Source organism: Passer montanus, unplaced genomic scaffold, assembly GCF_014805655.1.
Source record: "Passer montanus isolate IOZ18808 unplaced genomic scaffold, ASM1480565v1 scaffold2, whole genome shotgun sequence".
Lineage (NCBI taxonomy): Eukaryota > Metazoa > Chordata > Aves > Passeriformes > Passeridae > Passer > Passer montanus.
Window position 1 is genome coordinate 862,807 of NW_024366591.1, and position 23,791 is coordinate 886,597.

General features: G+C 45.6%; 1 protein-coding gene across 1 annotated transcript in view; it reads left to right on the top strand.

Annotated features, from left to right (window-relative positions):
• SCUBE2 (signal peptide, CUB domain and EGF like domain containing 2) overlaps positions 1-11,129 on the top strand; it is a 37,436-nt gene extending 26,307 nt beyond the window's left edge. The window contains exons 17-22 of the mRNA XM_039706795.1: positions 4,214-4,381; positions 5,565-5,726; positions 6,419-6,616; positions 7,208-7,360; positions 8,369-8,448; positions 9,097-11,129. Of these exons, the coding sequence (XP_039562729.1) occupies positions 4,214-4,381; positions 5,565-5,726; positions 6,419-6,616; positions 7,208-7,360; positions 8,369-8,448; positions 9,097-9,249 (914 nt within the window). The 3' untranslated portion in view covers positions 9,250-11,129. The remainder of the gene's footprint in view (positions 1-4,213; positions 4,382-5,564; positions 5,727-6,418; positions 6,617-7,207; positions 7,361-8,368; positions 8,449-9,096) is intronic.
• Positions 11,130-23,791: the final 12,662 nt, after the last annotated feature.

Below are 23,791 nucleotides of genomic sequence, written 5' to 3' on the forward strand. Positions count from 1 at the left end.
TGTTCCTTTTCAGAAAGTGATTTGCCAGAAACCTCTGTACTGAAAGAAAATAAGTTCAAAGAACACGCACTTTAGCTGCCCTTCCAGTGCTTAAAACTCTGTCATACCTTGATCACATCCATGGTGCCAAAAGCACACCTTGCCTGTCCTATTTTTTTTCTTTTTTTTTTTTTTTTTCTGTGTTGGCCACACCAATACTTTCAGAGGTGGAAGGAGGCACTGGGAATTACCATTTCCTGAAATGGATGCACAAAAGGATATGACAGCATATCCTTGCACCACAGTAGTTGCAAATGGGTTTCCCCAAAGAGCTGTCACCTCAGAAAACAGCAGGCATGAGCAGCACTGGCACAGGCACTGCTCTGATGGAAATGATGAGCAGCTTCATCTTGTGTGGGAGGTGTCAGTGCATTTCATTGCTCAGCATTCAGCAGCTTTGTCCCCTCAGCTGAGAGGATGCAAACAAGATAATGCAATTTCATCCAAAATGATGAACCATGGTCTGAAAGGTTTGTATGTGGTATGATACTGGCATTATAAAAGTATGAGAGAGGAAGCTAAAAGGAAAAGCAAAGTGCTGTCTGCCTTTGCAGTCGTTATAATTAATAGTTGTGTTGCACAATTGTTGTTTGGGTTTTTTTTTTTTTAATTTTATGAAAATCCTTTATAATTAATAGTTGTGTTGCACAACTGTTGTTTGGGGTTTTTTTTTATTTTTTTTTTTTAATTTTATGAAAATCCAAGAAGAAGAAATTAATTTATCAAATGGGGGAAAATGGGACTGTTTTTCCTGGTAACCTGTTTGCCCTGAAAATCATAGACTGAAGGCATAAATCCTTCGCGTGCGAAACCATCTCATGTGACCTAAATGTGTGACCTGCTCCAGCACAATAACTTAAAGGATGCCGCTTCAGAATCCATTTGCATCACTTGTTGGTGATTTTCCTTATAAAGTCAAGGCATCATTCTTAAGAAAATGGTGAATTGGTGGATCATGACCTCCTTTATGAGGTTCACCTTCTCAGCCCCTGAGATACTACAGTGTTTGTCTATAGGAGCAAATGCTCAAAGGCTAATGTGCTGAAAAGAGGGGAAGAGCCTTTAAATGTCTTTGTAACTGTTAATCCTGGTTCCCTGTGGGCCCCTCTCTTCCCCCCCACCCCCCTTTTCTTCTTGTTTTTGCATCAGAAAAGCTTTCACTTTTTTTTCCCCTTTAAAACAGCTGCATGAGACTCAAGACCAGGTTTTTAATGGGCATTGAAGATAAACAAAGACAGTGGCTGCAGAAATGAAGTCTACTAGAGGCAATTGGTTCTTTTGTTCATTTGGAGAAAAAACAATCAAGTTTCTGAAAAAAAGAGCAAAGCCAGCCAGTGGAATTGTGATTTAATGTCATTATTTGCAAATCTTCAGATGTGGTTCTGACTGGGTATTTCCCACATGTCACATGGGAGCATGCAGTTTCTAATTTTGAGAAATGAAGATCATAAACTTCTGTACTTGTTTTCTTTAAGCAAATATCTGGAGAAGTTTAACTTCCTAGAGGTGTTTCTTGCGGATTTTTGGTTTTTGTTAATTTTGTTTGGCTTCCTTTTAAGAGAAGGTTCATCCTAATTTTATGCACAGTCCTATGGATCTCGGTGGGATGATTTCTGGGTTGAAATAACGCCCCTATTATTAATGTTACTATAATTGAATGTAACACTAAGTCTTATTTGTTATGCTAAATTGGGCCCCTGTGACTGCTGTGAGTTTCTGAACAGGCTTTCCTCACTACCCCAGCTCTGTGCTGCAGTGGGGCTGGATGAGTGGCCTGTCTGAAACATTTCTAGGTGGAAGATGAGGAGGAACTGGGAGCAGTTTACAGGGAATGTGTTTATGGATTGAACTGTCTGGACACTTCTACCACTGCGCCTGATTTGATGTAGTCATGTGAAGAAACAGATATATTTGTGAGTTTGAGGCATTAAAACTTGGACATGGCATGGAGAAATCATGATATTAGCATTGAATATTGAATAGTTGTTAGACTGTAAATAGCAAAATCTGTATGTGGCTATACTGACCTCTCTTCTCAAATGCACAGAGGATCAATCAGAGCCTGAAGTGTTTGGTGTGTCTCAGAAGTCAGAGCTTTTTCCAGTTGGTTTTGAACACCCTGTTATAGTGGTGCAGTGGTGGTAGCTAGACAGCCTTTTTTCTGTCTGTTGTTGCTACCTCTCAGGAAAATCAGAAGGAAATACTTGACTCAAATGGTTCAGATTTAATGGAAAAGTTCTCCTTTGGCCCAGATGGAGGATCTCAGTGATGTCTGAGGAGATTTTTTTTAAGCTTACTTACGCAGTGCAAATTTTCAAAAATTAGGCACTTTTTGCTAAATAACCCAAGAAGATTTAGATTAACTCAGTTGTGTTCCACAGGGACCTCCACAGTTTTAACAACATATGGTTTCAAGACAAGTAAGATACAGATGGCAAAGTTGTCAAGAGAGATCTGATGGGATAAGTTCTCAAATGCAACATTTGCACACAAGTTGTGGGTTTGATTCCTGCCCGGGGCAGGTTTCCTTTGAGCTCTGATAGATGTCCTGCTGTTCTGCTGGACTCTGAGCAAGTCTAGGAAACCTAAAGTACAGTTTTAAGACTGAATTTGTAGGGTTAGTGTTTCCGTTTGAAGCACAGAACAGACACACCCCTTCTCCCAAATGCAAAAACAAAACCAAACCCAAACTAAAAAACCCCAAACTTGACATGTGGTTAAAGTGAATGGAAAAAGACAAGCTAAGGGGAGAGAGCAGGTATTTTCTAGCCAGGCCACTGAGAGCATTGATTACCCCTAGAGCCATGGAGTTATATGAGGGAAGGAGATTTGCTCAGGTCTTTCCATTTCTTCCAGGTTTCTGAAGTCAGTAGGCACTTTTCAGGATCACCCTTCCTAACCCTGAATTGTCTTTCCTTGTCATGGAATTGTAAATAGTGCTCTTTCCTTACCTTATTAGGAGTGCTGCAATGAAAGCTTGAATTCATTCATGTTTGTGGAAGTGCACAAATTGTACAGAGATGAGTGTTCTGTAGGAATGTTTATAAAATGGAGAAAGGCTTGAAAAGTGTGGGAGCAAATGAATGTGTGGCCTTATGAGGGCAGAAGTGATGTGTGGTGGAAAAAGTTGGAACCAGGAGCTCAGACTTCCTCACAAGCTTTCATTGATAAGCCCCAGAGCATTGCTTAACCTGCTGCATTTTATTTTTAAGCCAAGGAGGAGCACTCAACGATTCCTCCTGGTGTATCAGCCATAAACAAAACTCTTCATCATTGATCATGACCGGTAGTTAATGCCCTGCTTGTTGTTAGTCATATATCCTGAAACGAAGCCAAGGCCAATTTAACTTCCTAACAAAACAGCTATTCACCGAGTGATTTATTGGAGCTATAAACTAAAACTAACAGTTTATTATCGTAACAGGTCTTAAAAGGACAGAATTTTTCAGCACAGCTGAACAACTGCAACAGTGTTTTGTGCCTTTCCAGAGCAGGGTAATTATTAAATACTGGCACTGAAGCCAGTTCTTTTGTGAAGAGCTTGAAAACCAGAACTTCTCAAAGATACTCATGAATATTGCTGAGCTTGCTAGATAATACTGAGGTGTGTGATGAAGTAAAATCAGTCAGTTTGGGTTAGTGCTGTCTGTGCACCATGCAGAACGCAGCAGCCCAGTGCACAGATAATCATTACCTAAGATTATCAGAGGAATGGTAAGAGTATTTTTGCTTTAAAAGTCTTTGAGACATAATGTTTGGTTTATTGAATTTGCACAATTACTTGCTGCACTTGAGGTTTTCACACAGTTAGTAATAGTAATGGCCATGAAATATGGATATTCAATAATAAGATTAAAGTACTTACAGAAGTCTGGAAGTATGTTTTTGGCATCTTAGGTTCAATACTAAATTATTTTATTTGGGAGGAATTCAAGAGCTCTCTAGCTGGACTGAGGAGATAATCACTACATAATTGCACTGTAGAGAGGAGCAGAGAGCCCTGGACAGGATGAGTGTCCAGTGTGAAATCCGTCCCAGCTCCCAGAAGGGCTCCCTGGCCCCCAAGGCTGTCAGTGTCTGCTGCACAGTGCACTGGAGGTATAAAGCTCCAGCTGTTGCCTGTGCAGGCTCACTGACACTCCTCCATCTCTAATGTGTGCTCTCCCTCTCCTAGATCAGTGCTCCCCTGGGGAATACTCTCCCGATGGCTTCAAGCCCTGCCTGCCATGTCCCCTTGGCACGTACCAGCCTGAGGCTGGCAGAGTGTCCTGCTTTCCCTGTGGAGGAGCTCTCACCACGAGGCACAGCGGGGCTTCCTTCTTTCAGGACTGTGAGACCAAAGGTGAGGCCGGGGTTTGTCTGGTGAACTGCACTGATCCGGGCCAGACTGAAATGCTGCTGCTCAGGTGGGGCATTCAGAGAAGGTCCTTTCTCCTCCTGAGGGGCAGTCCTTCCAGGAGTCCCACAGCAGGTTGGCCTGGCCTGGCTGCCAGGAAATTCAGTAAAACCTCAATTCTTTCTAAAAGTGATTACCAAAAGCGTGGGTAAAAGAAAATTGCGTATATAAATCAGAAGGGAACAAAGTCTTTAACAGAAAATCTACTGCTGCAGAGCAGAAATAAGGGATAGAAATAAGGTCCTGATGCAAACATTTGGTAGTGGTTTGGATGAAGAGATCTCTCTCATTTCAGTTGATATGTTTATTGAGAATTACAACATATTGTAAGAATTCAGCAGTATCATTGAAGAATTAATATTACTGGTAGTAGTGTGATATCTAATAGTTTCCTTCAGTGTAGAATCACTGAACCCACAAACACTGCTTTTTCATACTTAATTTTGTGAAATTGAAATACTAAAAAACGATGTTAAAACTCTGGATCAAGATAAGAGGAGCTGATTTCAGTTTTATTTAACATAAACAAAAACAAGTCTATAAATGAGGTTCAGTTTTCAAATTGGAGTGGAGATTAAAGGAATTCTTTCTATTAACTGGAATGAAGAGCTCAGGAATTTGCATGTGGAAGAGGCCACATGAGACGTGGAATCACAGATGCAAGAACTATTTGGAGCTTATCTGAAGCATTTGGGTTGGGGCAGCATGTAGGGAAGGACTCCTGGCTGAGCTAGCTTCCAAAACATAGCAAGAATTATTTGGGAGTAAGCAGAGCTTGAAATGAATAGGAAAAAAAAGGGACTGTGCAGCATAGAAAACTACATTTGATAGTAGATCTTTTTAACTTGCACAAAATAACCTGATAAACTGAAGTTGTTTTGTTTCCCTTGTTGTTTATTACTGTGGTTTTATTTCTGCTTTCACATAGAACCACTCTACAGTGTTCATTTGGGAACTTTGAACCTGCACAGAATTATTTGATTAACTAAAATTACCTCTTTTTTGTTACCCCCACAGTTTACAAATATGGCATTTCAGTTTTTGAGATTACACTAGGTCTTGCACAAATGTATAAAAGCATATTCTAGTATTGCCTCTTTTAAACCATGATTATCTAATTACTGTCCAGTTCAGTGTTCTCCTGGCCATTTTTACAACACCACAACTCACCGATGTATTCGCTGTGCAATTGGGACATACCAGCCTGAGTTTGGACAAAATTACTGCATTTCCTGCCCTGGAAACACCACTACTGATTTTGATGGGTCAACAAACATAACACAGTGCAAAAGTAAGTACGGCAAGATGGTTTTGATCCTCTCTTGCAAATAAAAAGACTGGGCCATTAATGTTTGGAGCGGCCCTAAGGGCAAAACTCAGCTTTGCTCCAGGGAGCTGGAGAGAAGGCAGAGCTTGCTCCTCTTTGGCTGCCTGCATCTCACCCCACATGGCTCACTGAGGTCTGTGAGAGACCATTTCTGCAGACTGGCTCCATCAGCCTTGTCAAGGTCAGGGATGGCTGTGTTCTACCACTTGGTGCTGGATTACTTGGGGTAATTGCTATTAAATCTTTTCTCTCTTGATGGAGCAGAGTTTGTGTTCGCAGCACCCCGATTTGTTCCCTCCTATTAAGAGGAATGGAAGCTGGCTCACAAAACTTAATAGCTCTAGTAACCATTTCTTGTTAATATCAACCTTTGAAAGAGTCCATTACAAAGGGAGCCACTGTTCTGGATTTATGGTAGCTGAGGGCAAATTAAAGAGGGAGAATGGAGGGCAGAGAGGTGACTGCTCAGAAGCACCTCTGGAGTGCCTACACACACACAGACACATGTAAACACACCCACACAGGAATGTCAGAGGCTGGCAAGGAGACCTGTACCTGCAGCAGATGCAAAAAGGGAAATGTGACTGTCACCCGTGCAGGAGGGCTGTGGGGTGTCCTCTCTTTGCCTTGTCCTGCATAGTGTGCTCCTTTTCCAGACAGGCAGTGTGGAGGGGAGCTGGGAGATTACACTGGATATATTGAATCACCCAACTACCCTGGGGACTACCCTGCAAACACCGAGTGCACTTGGAACATCAACCCACCGCCCAAGCGCCGCATCCTGATCGTGGTCCCAGAAATATTCCTGCCCATCGAAGACGAGTGTGGAGACTACCTGGTGATGAGAAAAAGCTGTGAGTCTGAAACACCCACTGGGGCACAGCTCAGGGGGAAACACAGGGCTCTCACAGGCATTGCTGTTTGCAGAAACTGAATGTAGCCTGCCTGGCCTCTATTTAAGAGCAGAAATTTCTTTAATGGCAAATGAAGAAGTCCTATTTGGCAATGCTGCCCCAGAGTTTTCAGTGAAATTCAGAGGGTGCAAGGCCACGATGTGCCAGTGAACTGAGAGAAATATTCTTAAGAAGGGGTGGATGGTTCAAACTAACCAGTCATGCATTATGCTAAGCAGTTCTAGGCTGGGTTAGCAAAGAGGAAATGCTTGCTAATCCTTACAGGTGCCTGATGTGTGGATAAACAACCTCAGTTTCTAGTGTAGGCACGTCCTTCCAACAGTAGACTGTTATTTTAGGAAAAAGGAAAATATTCCCTCACCAAGAAGTCCCTCATTGATGGCCTGCCATCCACTGATGGCCTGCTACATTTTGGGGAGTTTTCTTAACACCAGCAAGCATTTTTCTCATGGTAACAGAGAAAACAGCTCTGACATCTCTTGAGAGGGAAGCATTGTCACAGAGCTGCCTGTTGTGTGTTTGCTTTGAAAGCCTCTTCCAACTCGGTGACCACGTATGAGACCTGCCAGACCTACGAGCGCCCCATAGCCTTCACTTCCAGGTCCAAGAAACTGTGGATCCAGTTCAAGTCCAATGAAGGGAACAGTGCCAAAGGATTCCAAGTTCCCTATGTAACCTACGATGGTAAGTGGGAGGGAGCAGCTGGGCTGATGTGGGCTGCTGCAGCTGCAGCAGGGCAGAGCTCCCCTCCCTAAGCAGCAGGGCAGCCCAGTGCTCCCAGCAGTGTCACCAGCAGCTGCTTCCAGGAGCTGCTCCACTGAAACCTAGTCTAAGGAATTCTGCAGTGCACTGCAGTCTTTTAAGTGCCACCATTGTCTTTCAAACAAAAATCTGGGGTTCTGGGCTCTGGGCTGCAAACTACAGAGCTCAGACATAGAATCTAAGTTTCATGCACTTCTGTGCCTTTCATTTTCATTCGTGTGGCCCCAGTTAGGAATTAGGTAGAGCCAAAGTACCTGTGTTTTATGGTGTTTGTGCTACCACTTGTGGCTTAGAATCAGATGGCAAAATATCTATATTGGAAAGAAGCTTGAGGGGAAAGATTTTCACCTCACCCTTGTCAGAATCACGAGGTGTGAAACTGGAGCTGAGGATTTGCACTTCAGCATAAGTGAAGTGATATTGTATGTCCTGCTCACACTGGATTTACTGTGAGGGAGTCATCCCTGCTGTGGTCTGCAGAGTTTCACTAGTGGTGGAAAAGTAATTTTTCAGGGGAGACCTCTCCTTTTGAAGAATTTCAGGTTATGATTGACCAGGGGGATTGCTTTTAAGAAAGCATCCTCTTACATAATATTTTTATTCTTTCTTCCTGTAGAAAGAAGTCAGTAACAGGTTGTGGGTTCCTGCAGTTCAGCTGGTTTGAAGAAGGTTACTTGGTTACCATATACACTCCAGTCTTGGGTGCTTTATGATTTCCTTTGCTTTTGACAGATTGATGCTGAGCAGCTCAGCAGAGTACACTGCTCTCATAATAAAAAGAGAAGTGTTAGGAATAATTTCTGACTGCCAATATGAGAGTAAATTACTACTGTTTCGTCTGAGGGCAGGGCTTCTGTGTGTAAGCACAGGAGGTATTGAGTATGTAAGTGAAGTGAAGCTGCAAATTACTCTTTTGTGCATTCCCTACAGAGGATTACCAAGAGCTAATAGAAGACATTGTTCGGGATGGCAGACTTTATGCATCTGAAAATCATCAAGAAATACTTAAGGTACATTCCTTCCACTAAGCATGTTGGTTTTGGTTGGAAGTCATGTTATTTGGTGCAAGTGAGTTTGCTTCCTGCTCTGCATCAGGTCTGTTCCTTGGTGCACCAGGCATGAGCTGCTCCAGGGAAATGGGGAGCATCAGCAGTTCCTGGTTGTGCAGAGCAGTGGATATAGGGCACCCTTTGCTCAGGGGGACTCAAGGTGGATCAGAGCTACCAGGGAAACTGATTTATTGGGAAAGCACTTGGTGCTGCTCCTTGTATCCTGTAGATTAGCAAAGGCTTTTCCTCCCTAGGCAAAGCAACCTCTTTGTGAATTTCTCCGACCTTGGTTAGGGGACTTCCATAGGCAAGTTGAGTGCATGCCTTTGTTTGCTGGATATCAGCTCAAGTGTGGGTTCATTTTGTGGTTTGTTTGCTGTTCTTGGATGTATGAGGAGGGAAGAAATTCTGGAGCTGCTGATGTGGAACACCAGTGACTTCCCAGGAGCCTGAAAGTCAGCCTTGCTCTGCTATGTTTCCAAGCCCCTGAAACAATTGAAAAGTAAAATGCACCATTATCTTTTTAGAGTCAGACAGGCATTAAACTTTGGTAATGCTGACCATAACTCCTCTGTGGAGCTGATGTAAAATCTGCTTCCCTTTTCCCAGGACAAGAAGCTGATAAAAGCACTGTTTGACGTGTTGGCACACCCGCAGAACTACTTCAAGTACACAGCCCAAGAATCCAGAGAGATGTTCCCAAGATCCTTCATTCGGCTGCTGCGCTCCAAAGTTTCCAGATTTTTGAGGCCTTACAAATAGTTGGCACTGAACTTAAAGCTAAACCAGCCCTGGGCATGCACAGAGGGGCTGTGGTAGGTGGGGCTGCTCTCTGTGCTTTACACACTGGCAGAGACACTCCAGGGAAGCTCGCCAGCTCCCTTCTTGGCAGAGTTTGGCTTTCTCAGCTAATATAAATATTTTGGTGAACAGAATTTTGATTCCTTTCCAGATAATACCTTTTGGGTACCAAGGGATACCTCACGGGTCCCTGAATTGGAGACTGACCATGATTTCTGTAACTGAAGGGCGCCAAGCAGAAGTTTGTGGAGCTCTGCCCCGTTGCTTCATCAGCACCTGTAAAAGCTCCTGAGGACAGACAGGCTAAGCAGTGTGGTTTGGGATGAACCCTGGGCTGCCATTAATGCATGTTACCTCAACAAAGCTGGGTTCATGCTGGGTCTCACTGAAAGTGAGAGCAGGATGGATGACTCTCTTAATGTTTGCTACGCAGGAAATTCAGAGCTAAGGCTGACATAGTTTTAATTCAAACCAGTGAGGCCAAGAGCTGCACAAGGTGCACATTTTCTCTGAACTACACGTGGCATGAAGCAAAGGGTTGAACTTCAGCTTGAATGTTCAGGGTCTGGCTCACACAGTGTCTATGCTAGTGACCTATTGGCTTACGTGGAGTGATACCAGAATAAACTGTGGGCACCACAGCAGTGGGAAACAGGCTCTGACTCACGGGACATTTCCATTTTGGGCTGTCTGCAGCTGTTAGAGCAGATCAAAGTATTTCCTAAATCCCAGTTTTGTCCCCATGCACAGGCCTGGGACAGCAAAAGGCATTTTCCAAGTTGTGTAAAATTCTGCCCTCTGAGCACCTGCAGGTGGACATAGAAGCCCCATTTTAAATGCAGGCTTTGCATAGATGATGCTCTTGGTACAACGCTGTTTAAAGCTGATAAGGTTACTGTATGAGCCCCAGCTGTCATATTCTCTACCTTTTCTGAGCACCTTGCAATGGCCTTGTGGAGCAGAGAAGAGCTGCTTTCCCTGTCTGGCTGGAGAGAAGGAGAGGTACAATTCAGCCAGACTGTGGCCACAAAAGCTGTCTATGGCAAATTGTTCCTCAGGATCCCCAGGCTGTGTCCTTCTCCTCTGGCTGTGTTTCCTACTGGAGACAAGGCCTGATAGGGCCTGTAGGGAAACCTGTGCTGCTCAAAATGTTGTCTCAGTGCTATTCTGCCCATACCTACATCTCCTCTGGCCATACAATCCATTCTCTCTGAGCAATGTACCTTGAGGACCTTCTGCCTTGAAGGGAGATAGCCACAGTCCCATCCATTTGGAAATGGACTCAGGACTTCTGTCCTTTGGTCACTGGCCATGCCAAGGGGTGCAGTGGGCACCAAACTCCCTCTCTGTGCCATCTTAGGAGCAGTACTTACATTTCACAGGGTAGCCAGGAGCAGTGCTCCCTTTCCCAGGATGTGGAGTGAGTTTCCCTGCCTTGGCACGTGGTATTGAACTGCTGAACGTGAATAACACCAGTCCACAGTGTGACAGCAGGAGCTGGGCTCTGAATCTCTGAGCAAATGGGTGCTCCTGACTCAGCCTTGCTGAGCTGCTGTGCCACGCTGCGTGTGGGGCAAGGACACATCCTGGCCGTGGTGTGACAGGGAGGGACAATGGCTTTGGCCACAGCTGGGGAGCAGAGCCCCTCAGGATGGGGCTGCGGGGTGCTGTGCCCCTCTTGCTGCTGGGGAGGAGTTGCCTCAGCCTGGCCAGAGGTGGGAAATGGTTTGTGCTGCTGCCAGGAGGGAGAGCTGTGTCCCCCTGCTGCACTGGGGCATGGCTGGGCAGGGCAGGGAGTGCCCACCCCAGGCACAGGGCTGCTGCAGGAGCAGCGAGGCACAGGGAGAGCTGGCAGGGCAGAGGAGGAGGAACACACTCCTCATGTGTTCCTGCAGCTGTGCTGCATCCCAAACAGGGCCCTGCTGCTGCCTCTGGAGTGGGGAGCAGAGGACAGGGACACCTGGCAGAGGGAGGGAAATGGCTGAGGAAGGCCAGAACAGGAGGAGGGGTGGTGAGAGGCTTTGCTGCCTCCCTGCTGGAGTGTACTGCTGTGCAGAGAGCCAGGAAAGCATTCCCAGAGGGTTTCCCTTTGGCTGCACAGCCCCTAGCCCACGCTGTTGGAGGCTCCCCGTGCCAGAAGCAGCGTGCCAGCGAGCCACAGCCACCTCTGTGTGGCACTGGAGCACTCTGGAGTGGCCAGGGTGCTGCAGTCCTGCTCTGTGGTGGGTGGGCACTGTGGGCAGAGGCCATGCTGTGCCAGGTTCTGGGCCAAGCCCAGCAGAGGGGCTTTGCTGGCTGGCTGCCAGGGAAAACAGGGCAGTTCTTGGAGTGCTCCCTGCCAGGGAGGCTGCAGGGGTGAGCAGCCCTGCCCTGTGCTGCTGCGGGACACACAGCAGTGGTTGGTTTCAACCAGGGCTCGAGGAAGCCAAAGTTGTGAAGCATCCCAATGTTTCTAATGGGTGAAACTGGGCTGTGCTGCTCTGTGTGTGAGTTACTGATCTGGGTTTGTCACACTGCAGCTCCCCTCCTAGTCCTGCTCTGCACAGCTCTGCAGAGCTGCCTGGGACCCACAGGGATCTCAGCCTTGCTTCTCCTGCCCCACCAGCACAGGCCATTTTCACTGCTGGGAGGAGAGGAGTGTGCCTGCTCTGAGGCTGAGGAGACAGCCTGCCCTTCCTCAGAGGAGAATCCTCATTGTTCCACAGCCCTGCTCGCTTCCTACTTACATAGCAAATGACTCAGAAGCACTTCTGTTACCCTTGACCTGACATTGTGGATCAAAATTTCCCCTTTTACTGTAATTCCTGTGTGTACAGTAAAAAGTGAAGAGGGAATTTTTGCTGCCTTGAATGCTGGGAGGAGTGATAACTCGCAGAATGTTGTAAACACTTGGCATTGTATCTTCATAGTGATGGTAGTGGCTCTGTAGAAATTTCGATTTCTACTTTCTGTGTGATTGTAGACTGATGATGTGTTTTGGCAACAAATGACTTAAAAATGTTTAACCTTATAAAACAAGATGGAATTTTTGGAATAATGATTAGCGCTAACTGGATGACTCAGTGTCACCTGTGTGAAATAAACATAAGGATCTCTTTGATGATTGTAAATTAATGTAAAATATTTCAGACTGTTATTCTTGATAAGAGAAATAAACCAGTGAACTTTTAGCTGCATTAAGTTCTTGGGTAATATTTTTAGTTATCTTTCTGTGCTAAATAACAGTTTTGACAAATTTAATGGTTGTTTAACAAGTTATTGCACATCAGATACACTTTATCCTGGGAACATCTGCTTACCACAGCATTCTGTTTCATGTAATACATTACTAGCCTGCATCTATACACATAAAGACACAATTCTTCACATATTTAATGGTGCACATAATTCTGGCCAGTAAAATACCAGAACTATCATGGTATTAATTCTAAAAATTATTCTAAAAATGTCTCCTATATGATGAGCTGGAGTCAGTTAGTCTGTTGTAACAAGCTGCATGAAGATAGGATAAACAACTTAAAGTACTCCAAAGTGTTTCATTACTTTGTAGATCCATCTGATTATTTTTCCTAAAAAACAAAACCAAAAAAACCCCACACAAACAAAAAACCCACACACAAACAAAAAAAACCAGCCCAACCCCAAACCACATGGTTTAAAATGAAAAATAATTAAAAAAACCCCAAACCAAGGAAAACAAGGTGAAAGCCTATGTTAAGACACAAGTTGCCAGAATGCTTTTAAGATTATACCACAGTGTCGTTGAAGTCACTGGCTTAATTTCTTAGAAATGAAAAGTAGAATTAGGTCATAGGAAACTGAAAATAAGTCAATCTATAATAATTTTAATACTGTTTTTCTGGGGTTTTTTTGTTGGTTTTTTAAAATTTTAATATTCTGTTCAGATTTTTAGGTTTAGTCAGTCTATCAAACTTTTATAAAAGTAATCCAAATATCTTCTCCTGAATTTATTCAACTGCCTGTTTGACCCTTAGCTTCCTTTGATCACAGTGACAAGAACTGATTTGTATTTCACTGAACGTGTCCACCCAGGCTCATTTGGTGTGGTTTTGGAAGACACAGCTGTGTCACTCAGCTGTTTGCTGTGGAAAGCTGATGGTTTATGTGGCAAGGAGTGAATGACATGCAGGAGTATAGAGGTCCTGGAAGAGTATGGTGGCTACAGGCTGATCACAGCAGAAAACTCTGTTATCCAAATATTCTCTCTGGTTCTGGAAATGCTGCCAGTGCTGGTCTGCAGTGATGGACACGAGTGCTCAGACACCCCCTGGGACAGGGAATGTCAGTATGAGCTATCCTGGGAACTCCTGAAATTCTGACTGAGACCTTGTGATGTTCATATAACAGAAACAATTAATAGGGGAATTATTGGAGCTTGGAGAGCAAGACTTGAAGCTTATTTAAATCCAAGGAACCAGAGGAGGTCTGGTGTGGGTAAATAGGAAAGAACAGCATTATGATAATCCTTTGTAACAGAATGCTGCAAGCATAGTGATCCACAAATATTTCTAAATTAACAACCTGAAATGCAAATTCTTTTCCTCTGATGCATATAGGTGGCATCATGTAAATGCAACAGATGTGGACTGAAAAACCTGTCACAACAAAAATGTCAACCCTTCCACTCCTCCTTTGGATGCTGCTCCACCCAAACCACGTTTGTGCCAGGCTGCTGCTGGAGGAGACAAACAAGTGTTTCTTAAGGAACTGGAGCCAAAGTTGGGTTTGTTTCTGGGGATCCCTGGAGAAAACCCATCCCACAGCACCTCTTGCTGCTGCCCGTTTAATTTGAACAAACCTTTTGCACAGAGGCAGATTTTCCTTCTCCCTTGTGGAAGTCTGCTTTCCACAGGGCATGTTCTGTGGGAATGTAGGGAACAGCCAGGAGCAGCGATGGAAATGAAGCACCCGTAGGGACAGCAGGAGCCAGAGAGCTCAAGGGACACATTCCACTCAGTAGGTAAGTCCACCTAATTTTTCTCTAAGTCAGAGCAAATCATATATGACATTCTTATGCTGCTCTTATTAAATCACTTTAGGTGTTAAAAAAAGGAAAAAAAAAGTATCCTTCTCTGTTTAAATATATGTTAGTGGAGCTTTTTCTTTGATTAAGCACATTTTGAAGAGTAGGTTTTCTGAATTCCATGAAGCAAAGCCTGTTTAGTACACAGTGAGAAAAAAATAGGTAAGAAAAAAAGACCTTGAAATCTTTTTTTATTATTGGAGAGGTGTATAATTACAGAATTCATAAAGGAAACTCCCTCACACTGTCCAGCTGATAAACTTGATCTGATGTAACCCAAGCCTTCTTTTTTTTCCCACTGGGAAATTTATTCAACAGGCTATGTAGGCTTACAAATCATATACCATGGAATCTCAGTTTTGTCATGAATCTGGGGATTAGAACATCAAGGGATCATAGTTTTAAGGAGAGAAAAATTGACTTTGGAAGCTGAAATATTCTGAAGTAGTCACTTGAGGTGCAATTTGTTGTTTAGTTCAGGTGTTGCCTGTTGTGCACACTGCAAACAGCCATGAAACACTTCTGTACTGGACAAGTTTATGCCTGACAGGAGGAAGCCACATCCTCCTCTGTGCCACAGTCAAATACAAGAGTGGCAGCTGTCACCTGGCTCCTGGAGGGGCTGCCCAGAGTAAAACCCATCCACAGAAAGGGCAAAGGAGGGGATGGTGATTTTTGTGATGTTTAATGTGGAAATTGAGGAAGCATTCCAGAAAAGTGGGAGTTCAGGATCTCTGTGTCCAGTGCACAAGCCTGTGTGTGACACATTATGTTTAAAGTGGAAATTGAGGAAGCATTCCAGAAATCAGGATCAGTTTTTCTGAATTCCAGTTCAGGATCTCTGTGTCCAGTGCACAAGCCTGTGTGTGACACAGCACTGCTCCTGGATTTTGGGTGGCCCCAGTTTGCTGTTCCTGGTGCAGTGCTGGTGTGAGGGGCTGTGTGGAAAAGCTGAGACCAGTTACTAAAAACAGGACTACAGAAAAGTGCTCGGGGGGCCTGTCTGGCTTACATAGCACAGCTATTGTGCCCTGGCTCCCGTAGGTGCTAATTCTCTCAGCAAACTTACAAAAATAAAACCCTGAAAAGGCTCATCCATGCTGAGAACAGCAACCTTATTCAGTGGCAGAAGGAAACTTAGCTCTAGGAAGGGAGTGCTCCACACTGGAGGCATTGCTGTCTTCCCCTGGGCTGTGCAGAAAGCCCTGCAGCCAGTGTTGCTGGTGTGAGAGGGATGCAGCCCTGCTGGAATAAACACATCCCAAATGCCTGTCCAGCTCTGTGCAGGACACGAGTCCAACCATTTGCCAATGGAGTGGATAAAAGAGGCCCATCCATCCCAGCAGCATGTTTCCTCAGGCAGGACTGGAGAAGCCAAACCCCATGAAGAAGACAGTCTGGCTTAGGGATGCTCTGGCATAACTTCATGTGAGATGCTGGAGGCTCATCCCTCCCTCGGACACCTCTCAGGGTCTCTTCTTGCCTGGGCTGTTGGGAAGGGGCTCAGATAAGGAGGTTTTTGAGGGTCTGGGGAGCTGAGGCAGGGGGGCTGTGCTGGTGTGTGAGCTCCCTGTGGTGCTGTGTCTGGGTACCATCCTCAGGGATTCATTCCCACGAGAGGGCAGCATGTGGCCCCAGCAAAACAGATCCTGCTCCAGTCCCTGCTGCAAGCAGCGAGGGGGGTCTGTGGGGCTTCTGCAGCAGCACCCCTAAAGCAGAGTCGGCTGAAACTGGGGCTTGGCAGCTCTTGGGCCTCACCACAGCCTCTGATCAGTGCTTTTGGAGGGGATGGGGTGATTCATAAATGACCTTGTACTTTGAGTTAATGTGTTTTTACAAGAGGCAAATATGGGGCCTGGAAGGACCTGTGCTGCTGCCACTTCAGCTTGGAGTGAGAGGAGACCTTCTGAACTGAGTTCTGACCACTGGTCAGGGCTGTTCCCCATCTCTTCCAAATTACTGGTGAGGAAATGTGTGGGTTGAAAGCTGTTGATTTCCAGGCAGAATAAACCTCCAAGGAAGCTGGAGGAAATGGGCCGTGAACGTGTAACTTCAGTTCTGTTTGCTTTGAGAACAGTGAGCCATCCTGGCACTCTGCCTGGCCCCATCACCCTGCGACTCAGTCCTCACAGGTGTCAATAACGGACTTTGAACATTTGTCTTTGCAAATGAAGTTGTGTGTGTGGTAGTCAGCTACTGATTCCCTACATCGTTTGGTTGCTCAGCTTGATCACAGTTTGACTCCTGTCGGTGGCTGGACAGATGATCCTGCAGGAAATGACCCCCAAGGCAGGGCAGAAACACCCCCAAGTGCTGTGTGCCTCATCATTCCTGCCCACAGTGCTCATGCTCCTGCTCTGCTGGGGCAGCTGCCTTCCCTTTGGGGCACAGTGTGAGCTCCAGGGTCCATCAGCTGCCTGGACTTGAAGGTGGAGGCATTTAACCAAATCACAACATGGCAAACACAACCTCTGTGTTAGGAGAGCTGCATTGAAGCCCTGTTGATGATTTTGTATGTAAGCAAATATTAGCCCTGAGTATCCAGTAACATTTCTGACTGATTCTCACCCGGCAGGAGCTGCTGCAGCTCTGCATGGGCTGTGGCAGGAGGGCACAACGGGAGCTCACTTGTGCTGGAGAGCCCTGGAGTCCTGACTTCATAAAATAAACATGAGGGCTCCACAGAGGTGAGAGATCCTGTGTTTGACTAACACTGTGGGGACCCTCCCTCTAATGATGATGGAAAAAATATTTTTATCTTAAATGGGCGCTGCAAATATCTTGGGTTCAGATTTGGATTTATCTCAAAGTTCCAAAAGAAAGGTGTTTCGATGCTTTCGATGAACTCAGGATTTGAATGTTTTAAATTCCAAAATTTATGTGTCTTTAGCTTATAGCATTTAAACCCTGAGTCCATTGAATATTAGTCTGTTGTGAAACCAGATCAATTTCAGACTTCACATACAAAACAAGCTGCCCCCTTCTCTTCTCCTCTGCAGGAAAGGTGCAAAGCTGTCCTAGATCCAAGCTCCATAAGAAGGTGGAAATATCTGTCAAATGAAATCCTTCTATGAATACTCCTTTAACTGGCAGTGGCAGGAAAGGTTCACAGTCAGTCTTTTAAAGAGCATAGTAAGAATGTTGTTCCTTGGTGAATCCCACTTTGGCATGAGTTGAAATAAGCACCTGTTCTTGGGGCTTTTGCAAGAGAGCTGGGAAATTCCAGTTTTGTTCAGCTCGCTTGCTTACTGCATCACTGGAGTTTGTTATTTTTGTCACAATCACCTGGTGAACTGGGTAAGCCATAGAGGAACCCTTCAAAAGGCAGCTCTGTTTCAGAGCTGACCTGAATTCATCCTGTTCCAGAGGCAGAGTGATCTTATTTTTGCAAGGTTTTAAATTATGTTCTGAGATTTGTCTTCTCCATGAGGTAAATTCCACAGGGTTTGCTTGAGGAGTTCCCCCTCCCTCTCCCCAAATACTGCTGTTTAGGAATCATTCCACTCCAAAGCATCTGGAACGAGAAATGCCTCTGCAGCAGATTTATACTTGGCCAGAGGGAAGTTCTCTGGCTAGAAAGCCAGAAAAAGCAGAAGGCTTTTAAAGACTTTGCATAACTCCTTTCAGGACTGAGAGTTCCCCCCTGTGGCAGGGAGCTTTCAGATACCTGTGCCAGCCCTAAACTTGTCACTCAGAGGCAGGAGATGTACAGGACCCTTTCTGCTGTGTAAGCTGCTGGACTTTCCTGATCTTGCTCCTGCTCAGGCTGCCTTGGCTTGCTCTCATTCCCAACTCAGGTTTCTGCAGTTGCTTCAGTTGTGGAGAGGGCAGAGCACTGAGTCTGTGGCCTCACACACTCCACAGCTCCCATCTTTTATCCTAGAGCCAGTGTGCATTTCACACTGATGAAGACACAGGGTTATGGAAAAGAAAACCTTGGATATAAGCACCTGGGCTAGCAGGATCCCAGTGGAAAATGATTGTGGTGTGATGTTCTCCTGGTCCATTGTGGGCATCTGCTCATGGCTCCAGTTGTTTCTGAGGATAATTTATTGGTTTGAGGAGAAAGTAAAAGGGAGAAAATGACAACCAGTGTTCCATGCTTGCACCAATCAGGGGGTAATTATTTAAAACATCTTGCTGCCAAGTTAGGATGGGGTTAGGGAACTACTTCTGTGTCTGCAGCTAGGCAGGGATGTCATTGTGGGCACCATGCATCCTCACTGTACCTCCACTAATGCTCAAGGTGTTGACTCAAGGAAAAGTTTGGCCAGCTGCCTTATGGTTGATTAGCCACACAAATGTAAAAGCAAACACAGATGTCCCAAGTATCCAAGAGAAATGTATACCTACTGCACATGATTTGGTGTGCATACTGATATTTTATTTACTAAGGAATGACTTTTCACCATGCTGGGAGGGAGAAATTTTCATATTCTCAAAAGCATTTAAGCAGGTGCTTAAGTGAGTTGGTGAATAGAAATGGATTGTTGTACTGAAGCATTTAGACCAAGACTGGACTCCTTTGTATCCAGAAATCATGGTGCTAGCATGGCTGGGTTTTGTCCTGAGTGCTGTGCACAGCCTTTGTCCCTCAGGCAGAAGAAAGGGCAAAAATTACTAATGGGACAAGGAAAGTATGGGTGAAAACCATGGCACGTCTCTGTTGGAGAAAACTGGGTGCTGCTCTTGCTCCTGCAGTGGCTGTTTCTGCACGTCTCTGGTTAGGTGACATTAGTCCAGTGGCTAATGACACTGAAAGCATCCTGCAAGCTCCCCTGATGGGGAGAGCCCATAATCCCTTTGGTAGGGACAGCTGGGAACTATTTCAAGAAGAAACCAGGAGCAGCCTCAGCAAGATTCTGCCTGTGGGGTGGCTGCTGTTCAGGAGGTTGGGTAAAAAACACCTCTGGTTTTCACAGCTCGTTGTGAAGCTCTGCTTTGTCGAGGTCTGGGGAAAGACACTGCAGCAATCCCACAGCAGCATTCTTGGCTCTAGGATGAGCCAGGAAATCCCAGCCCCATTGCTTGAGCCCACCTGTGATCTTTTTCACTGCAGAGCCCAGCGGTGAGCCTGTGTCTCCTGTGTCTCCCTGCCCTCTCCCACCCCTCAGAGCCAGGATCTCAGCCCAGCAGCCGCTGCTTTTCCAGAGCAACAGGCCCCCGGGTATTTCTTAGCAGCTCCTGCTGGACTGACATAGAACCTGATGGGAAGAAGAGCAGCGCCCTCTTCCTCCTGGCTTCCAGAGCTCAGAAATCCCGAGCAGCAGAGGCTTTCCTGAGTGTCCTGCCTTGCTCCTCCTTGGTCTCCAGATGTCAGGCTTCTGGAAAGTTAGACAGGAGTGAGAAAACTGTGTTTGTGTAGTGTGAAGTGACTCGCCCTGGTTTAGCCTTAACAAGATCCCTCCTATATATTTAATGACCTGAATGTAAAATTTATGGCTTGGAATGCCCCAGCAGCAGAGGAAGCCTTCAGCACACAAGCTGCCTTTTGCAGGGCAGGAGAAGTGAAATCCCCTGAGGTCTGGGAAGTCTGAGTGATGTAGTTATGGTTGGCACTTTGAATATATGTGTAGACTACTTCAAAATAAATATTTGCAGTTCAACTCTAACATACATCTGGGAAGGTGAGAACTAGCATGTATTAATGTTTCTTCAAATTAATAATTTTGAAAATTTTACACTGAAATAATTTTGCTGTTGCACATAATAAACAGAGGTTGGTGTGGGTACATACTGGAGAGAAAATCACCTGCTCTCTATGCACACCATTTCCTCCTGTTTTAAAGAGAATCAGCACTTCTCACATTTCAGCCTCTTTAAAGAAGGGAAAACAAAGTAAGGGAGCTCTTGCAAGACGTGCCATTTTAATCTCTTGTTTCGACATGTGCAGCTTTAGTGCTGCTGAAACTCTCGTTCACCTGCTGCCTCTGTGTATGAGAGATAAATTCACTTCAGTCTCCTGGGAAGCCATGCAATGTCTGATTCCTCTCCCAGTGTCATCTGTGCCTCTGCTCCGTGCTTGATGCCACCAGCTCAGGCACTGCACAGACACACACTGGGCAAGGAGGCTGGAGCTGCACCCAGGATAAACACGGAGAGATGCCCTGGGAATAGTTGTGTCCATGAAATGCCTGTGATGGGGCCCAGATCCCAGCCCAGGAGGTCCTTTCCCTTGGTCAGCACTGGAAACACAGAAGGTGAATGTGGAGCTGCTGAACAAGATGGGCTACATTTCTCAGGAACCTCAACCTGACCTCTACCTTTGGTTGTTAGAGAGTTTCTCCAGCTCTATCCATAGTCTTTGTCTAGCTATAGATGATAATTAAGTAGCTCAGTAAATGCTTCTGGATTTTTGTATCCAACGTTTTTAGAAAGGACTGGTTTGTGGTCTCCAAATTATTCCAGTTGTTTTCTTGATTATGCTAGAACTGACCCTTACTAATGCACTGATGGACTGAAAGCTCATTTTAATACAACAATTATTGTGATTTCATTTTCTTAAGCTCTCCACAGTCTTTCCTCTGGAAATGGATTCTCTAAAATTTTCTCTTTGTGCTGTGTAAATTATTCCTTTCAGACCTACTGACTGCTGCTGTTTCTGTTAAATTATACCACTCTGTCCTTTCTTCAGAGTTTTCTGGGGCATCTCTGCATTTCTTCACGATATCTGTTTCTGTTAAATTATACCACTCAGAGTTTTCTGGGGCATCTCTGCATTTCTTCACGATATGGCAACCACTAACAAATCACTTGTTTTTACGGAAAGATGGGAAATCAAAGAAAAGGAGAAAAAAAAAAAAAAAAAAAAAGGACCGACGACCCACTTCCTGCGTTGCCTGCTGCTGCTTTGGTGCTTTCATCTTCACCGGGAGGGGCGGTGGGACCGGGCTGTGAACCGGAGTCCGCAGCTCCTCTTCCCTCGCTCTCATAAAGCTGCAGGCGTGACTGGAGACTGAGGCAGCACAAACCGGCTGGAAACAGGGATATACCCATCGGAGGTAAAGGAAATGCCATTTGAAAGCAGGGCATTGTCTGCCCTGGACAGTGGCTGACAAGGTTATCAAAGTTGTGCATCCTCTCCCCTCCCTCCAAGGGCAGCCGCGCTGCCTTCCCTGCCCAAAGGGCACCCTGGAAATGCCACCACCGTGTCCCTCTGTTTGCTCCTTGCAGTGGGTTTGGCCACCGAGGGGGGAAAAGCTCTGGGGAAGATGCCCGGGCAGGGGACAGAGCCCATTGCACTGCTGCAGCTGTGCTGGCAGCTGGCAGGGCCAGCAGGCTCCGCTGTCCTGCAGCCTGTGCCTGTCCCTGTGCCTGTCCTGTGCCTGCCCTGGCACCTCGGCTTCCCTCAGGGCCAGGCTGGACAGGGTTTCTCCAGCACAGCCCTGAGAAGACTCTTTTTGACACCGGAATTGATTTTATATGGAGGTGAGGAGGAACATTCCGTGCTGCTCTGGAGGCGGGAAAGAGCAAGAAAAGTGGGTTTGTCACTTGGAGCTTTTCTTGAGTAAGGGACAGTGTCACACACAGGGTTGTCTCCGGTGAGTGGATGGAAATTTTTCTGAAATGTGCCCCTATTTAGATACATTATAAGGGAAGGAGGAGAAATACCACCAGCTAATCTGTGCAAACAAGTGATTTAGCCACTTAACCAGCTTAACCCCAGGGTCTGAGCTGTCCAAACTGGGCCCCTCCTTCAGTGTGGATCCTGCATCATTTGAGCAGATGATTTACTGCTTCTTCCCCTTTCCTCTTTCTCAGGATTAAAAACCAAGAGAGGAATTAGGCTTTTATCTCATTTGTTACTCTTGAATATTGAGCAGATTTTCCTCAGAGCTGTTGGCACAAAGTGCATTTGTAACATACAGCAGAAGTGAAATTACAGAGCTCAGATAAAATGCTTGTGTGCTGAATGGAAACCCAGGCTGCAGCCTCGGAGCTGCAGTGTGAGGGGGCTTTTCATGCTCCACCTGTGCTTGCAGCTTTAGTCCTTGTGAAATAAGCCAGAGCTGACTGGGCATTTGTTAATACATTGGGCAGAGTGCTTCTACTCCATGAAGCTTTTATACTAAAAATTGCCTCCTGGTTTCAGTGTCAGCCCTTTTGCTTCCTCCTTGCCTTTGGGAGAGCATGGATGCAGTCGTATATCTTTATTTAATCAGCTGGAAAAGTGCCAAATAGCTCCCAAGGTGAAAAACAAGGTGCTTTTATCCTCCTGGCCCCGTGTGCCAGAGTGGAACAATGGTCCTGTCGTGTAATGAGCTGAGTCAGCATAGGGAATAAAAATTATATCTCCCCTTCAGACTGTCAGCCCTGTTATCCTTCTGCAGGCTGACACGTTCACTGAGCTGGGCTGGCTCTGTGTCGTGGCCCTTATGTGAGCCTGTGAAATTTTGTGCTCGGGTTTTATGGCATTCTGACTCATCAGCTGATTTTTTTCCCCTCCTCTCTCCCAGGTCACATGAGAAGGGGCTGAACACACATGGTCTGTCCTGGCTGCAGAGCTCAGGTGTGTAAGTTCACCCACAGGGGTTTGCTGCTCTGGCATCAGCCCTGCTCTGTGCCAGCCCCACTCCCCAGGCCAGGAGCAGGGGCTGCAGGGTGCCAGTGGTGTCTTGGGATGCAGAAAGTGTGAGCCCAGGCTCAATTGGTGGGGGAGAGCAAAGGAGAATCACTGTCTCAGCTCTGGAAGGCAGGCAGTGCCCTAGAATCTGGCTTGGCATAAATGCTGGGCTAAGCTCTGCTTTTCTCGTGCTTTGCCTAGCACATCGAAGGTCTCTCTTGGTTTAATAAGAACCAAACCCATGTGCAGTGTTTACAGACCTGTACTATCTCTCTGAGGCAGAGCTGCATTTCTTCTGCACCTATTCCACACAATAAATTACTTGGAAAGCAGGAAGTTCAGGGAAGCACCTGCTGCCCTCACCTGCTGTTGCAGTGAGTGAAACCCAAGTATGCTATGAATTCTGATAACAAAATTACCTTCTGTAACTATTACATTAATCAACCTCTATAGTATGAAACTCTATTAAAATGGTTTGTTAATGCGTGTTAGTTCATATTGTACACTGTAATGGAAAGAGGTATGGGAATTTTACTGGAGACTTTTGTTTCATGCTTAAATAAAACAAGTTAAAGGACAGGACAGTCCCAGAAAAAGGGACTTTGCTTCTGGGAAGCCTAGAGCTGCCCATGAAGAATAAAGGGCACCTCTAGCGAGCCGAGGTAGTGCCAGCATCCTCTAACACATCTCCCAGCTTTGTCTGGGATCAGAGGCAAGTAACTACAGCAACAGCTGGGTCATTAGGCAAGCAGCACAAAAGCTGTAAAACCATAGCTGCTTTTCCAAGTTTTGCTCTGATTAACAATCACTTGTGTGGGTGTTGGTGATTAGTCACATTGTGCTGTTCCTGGACATTTGATGGGTACAGAAACCCCGTGTAAGACCACATTTAAGGT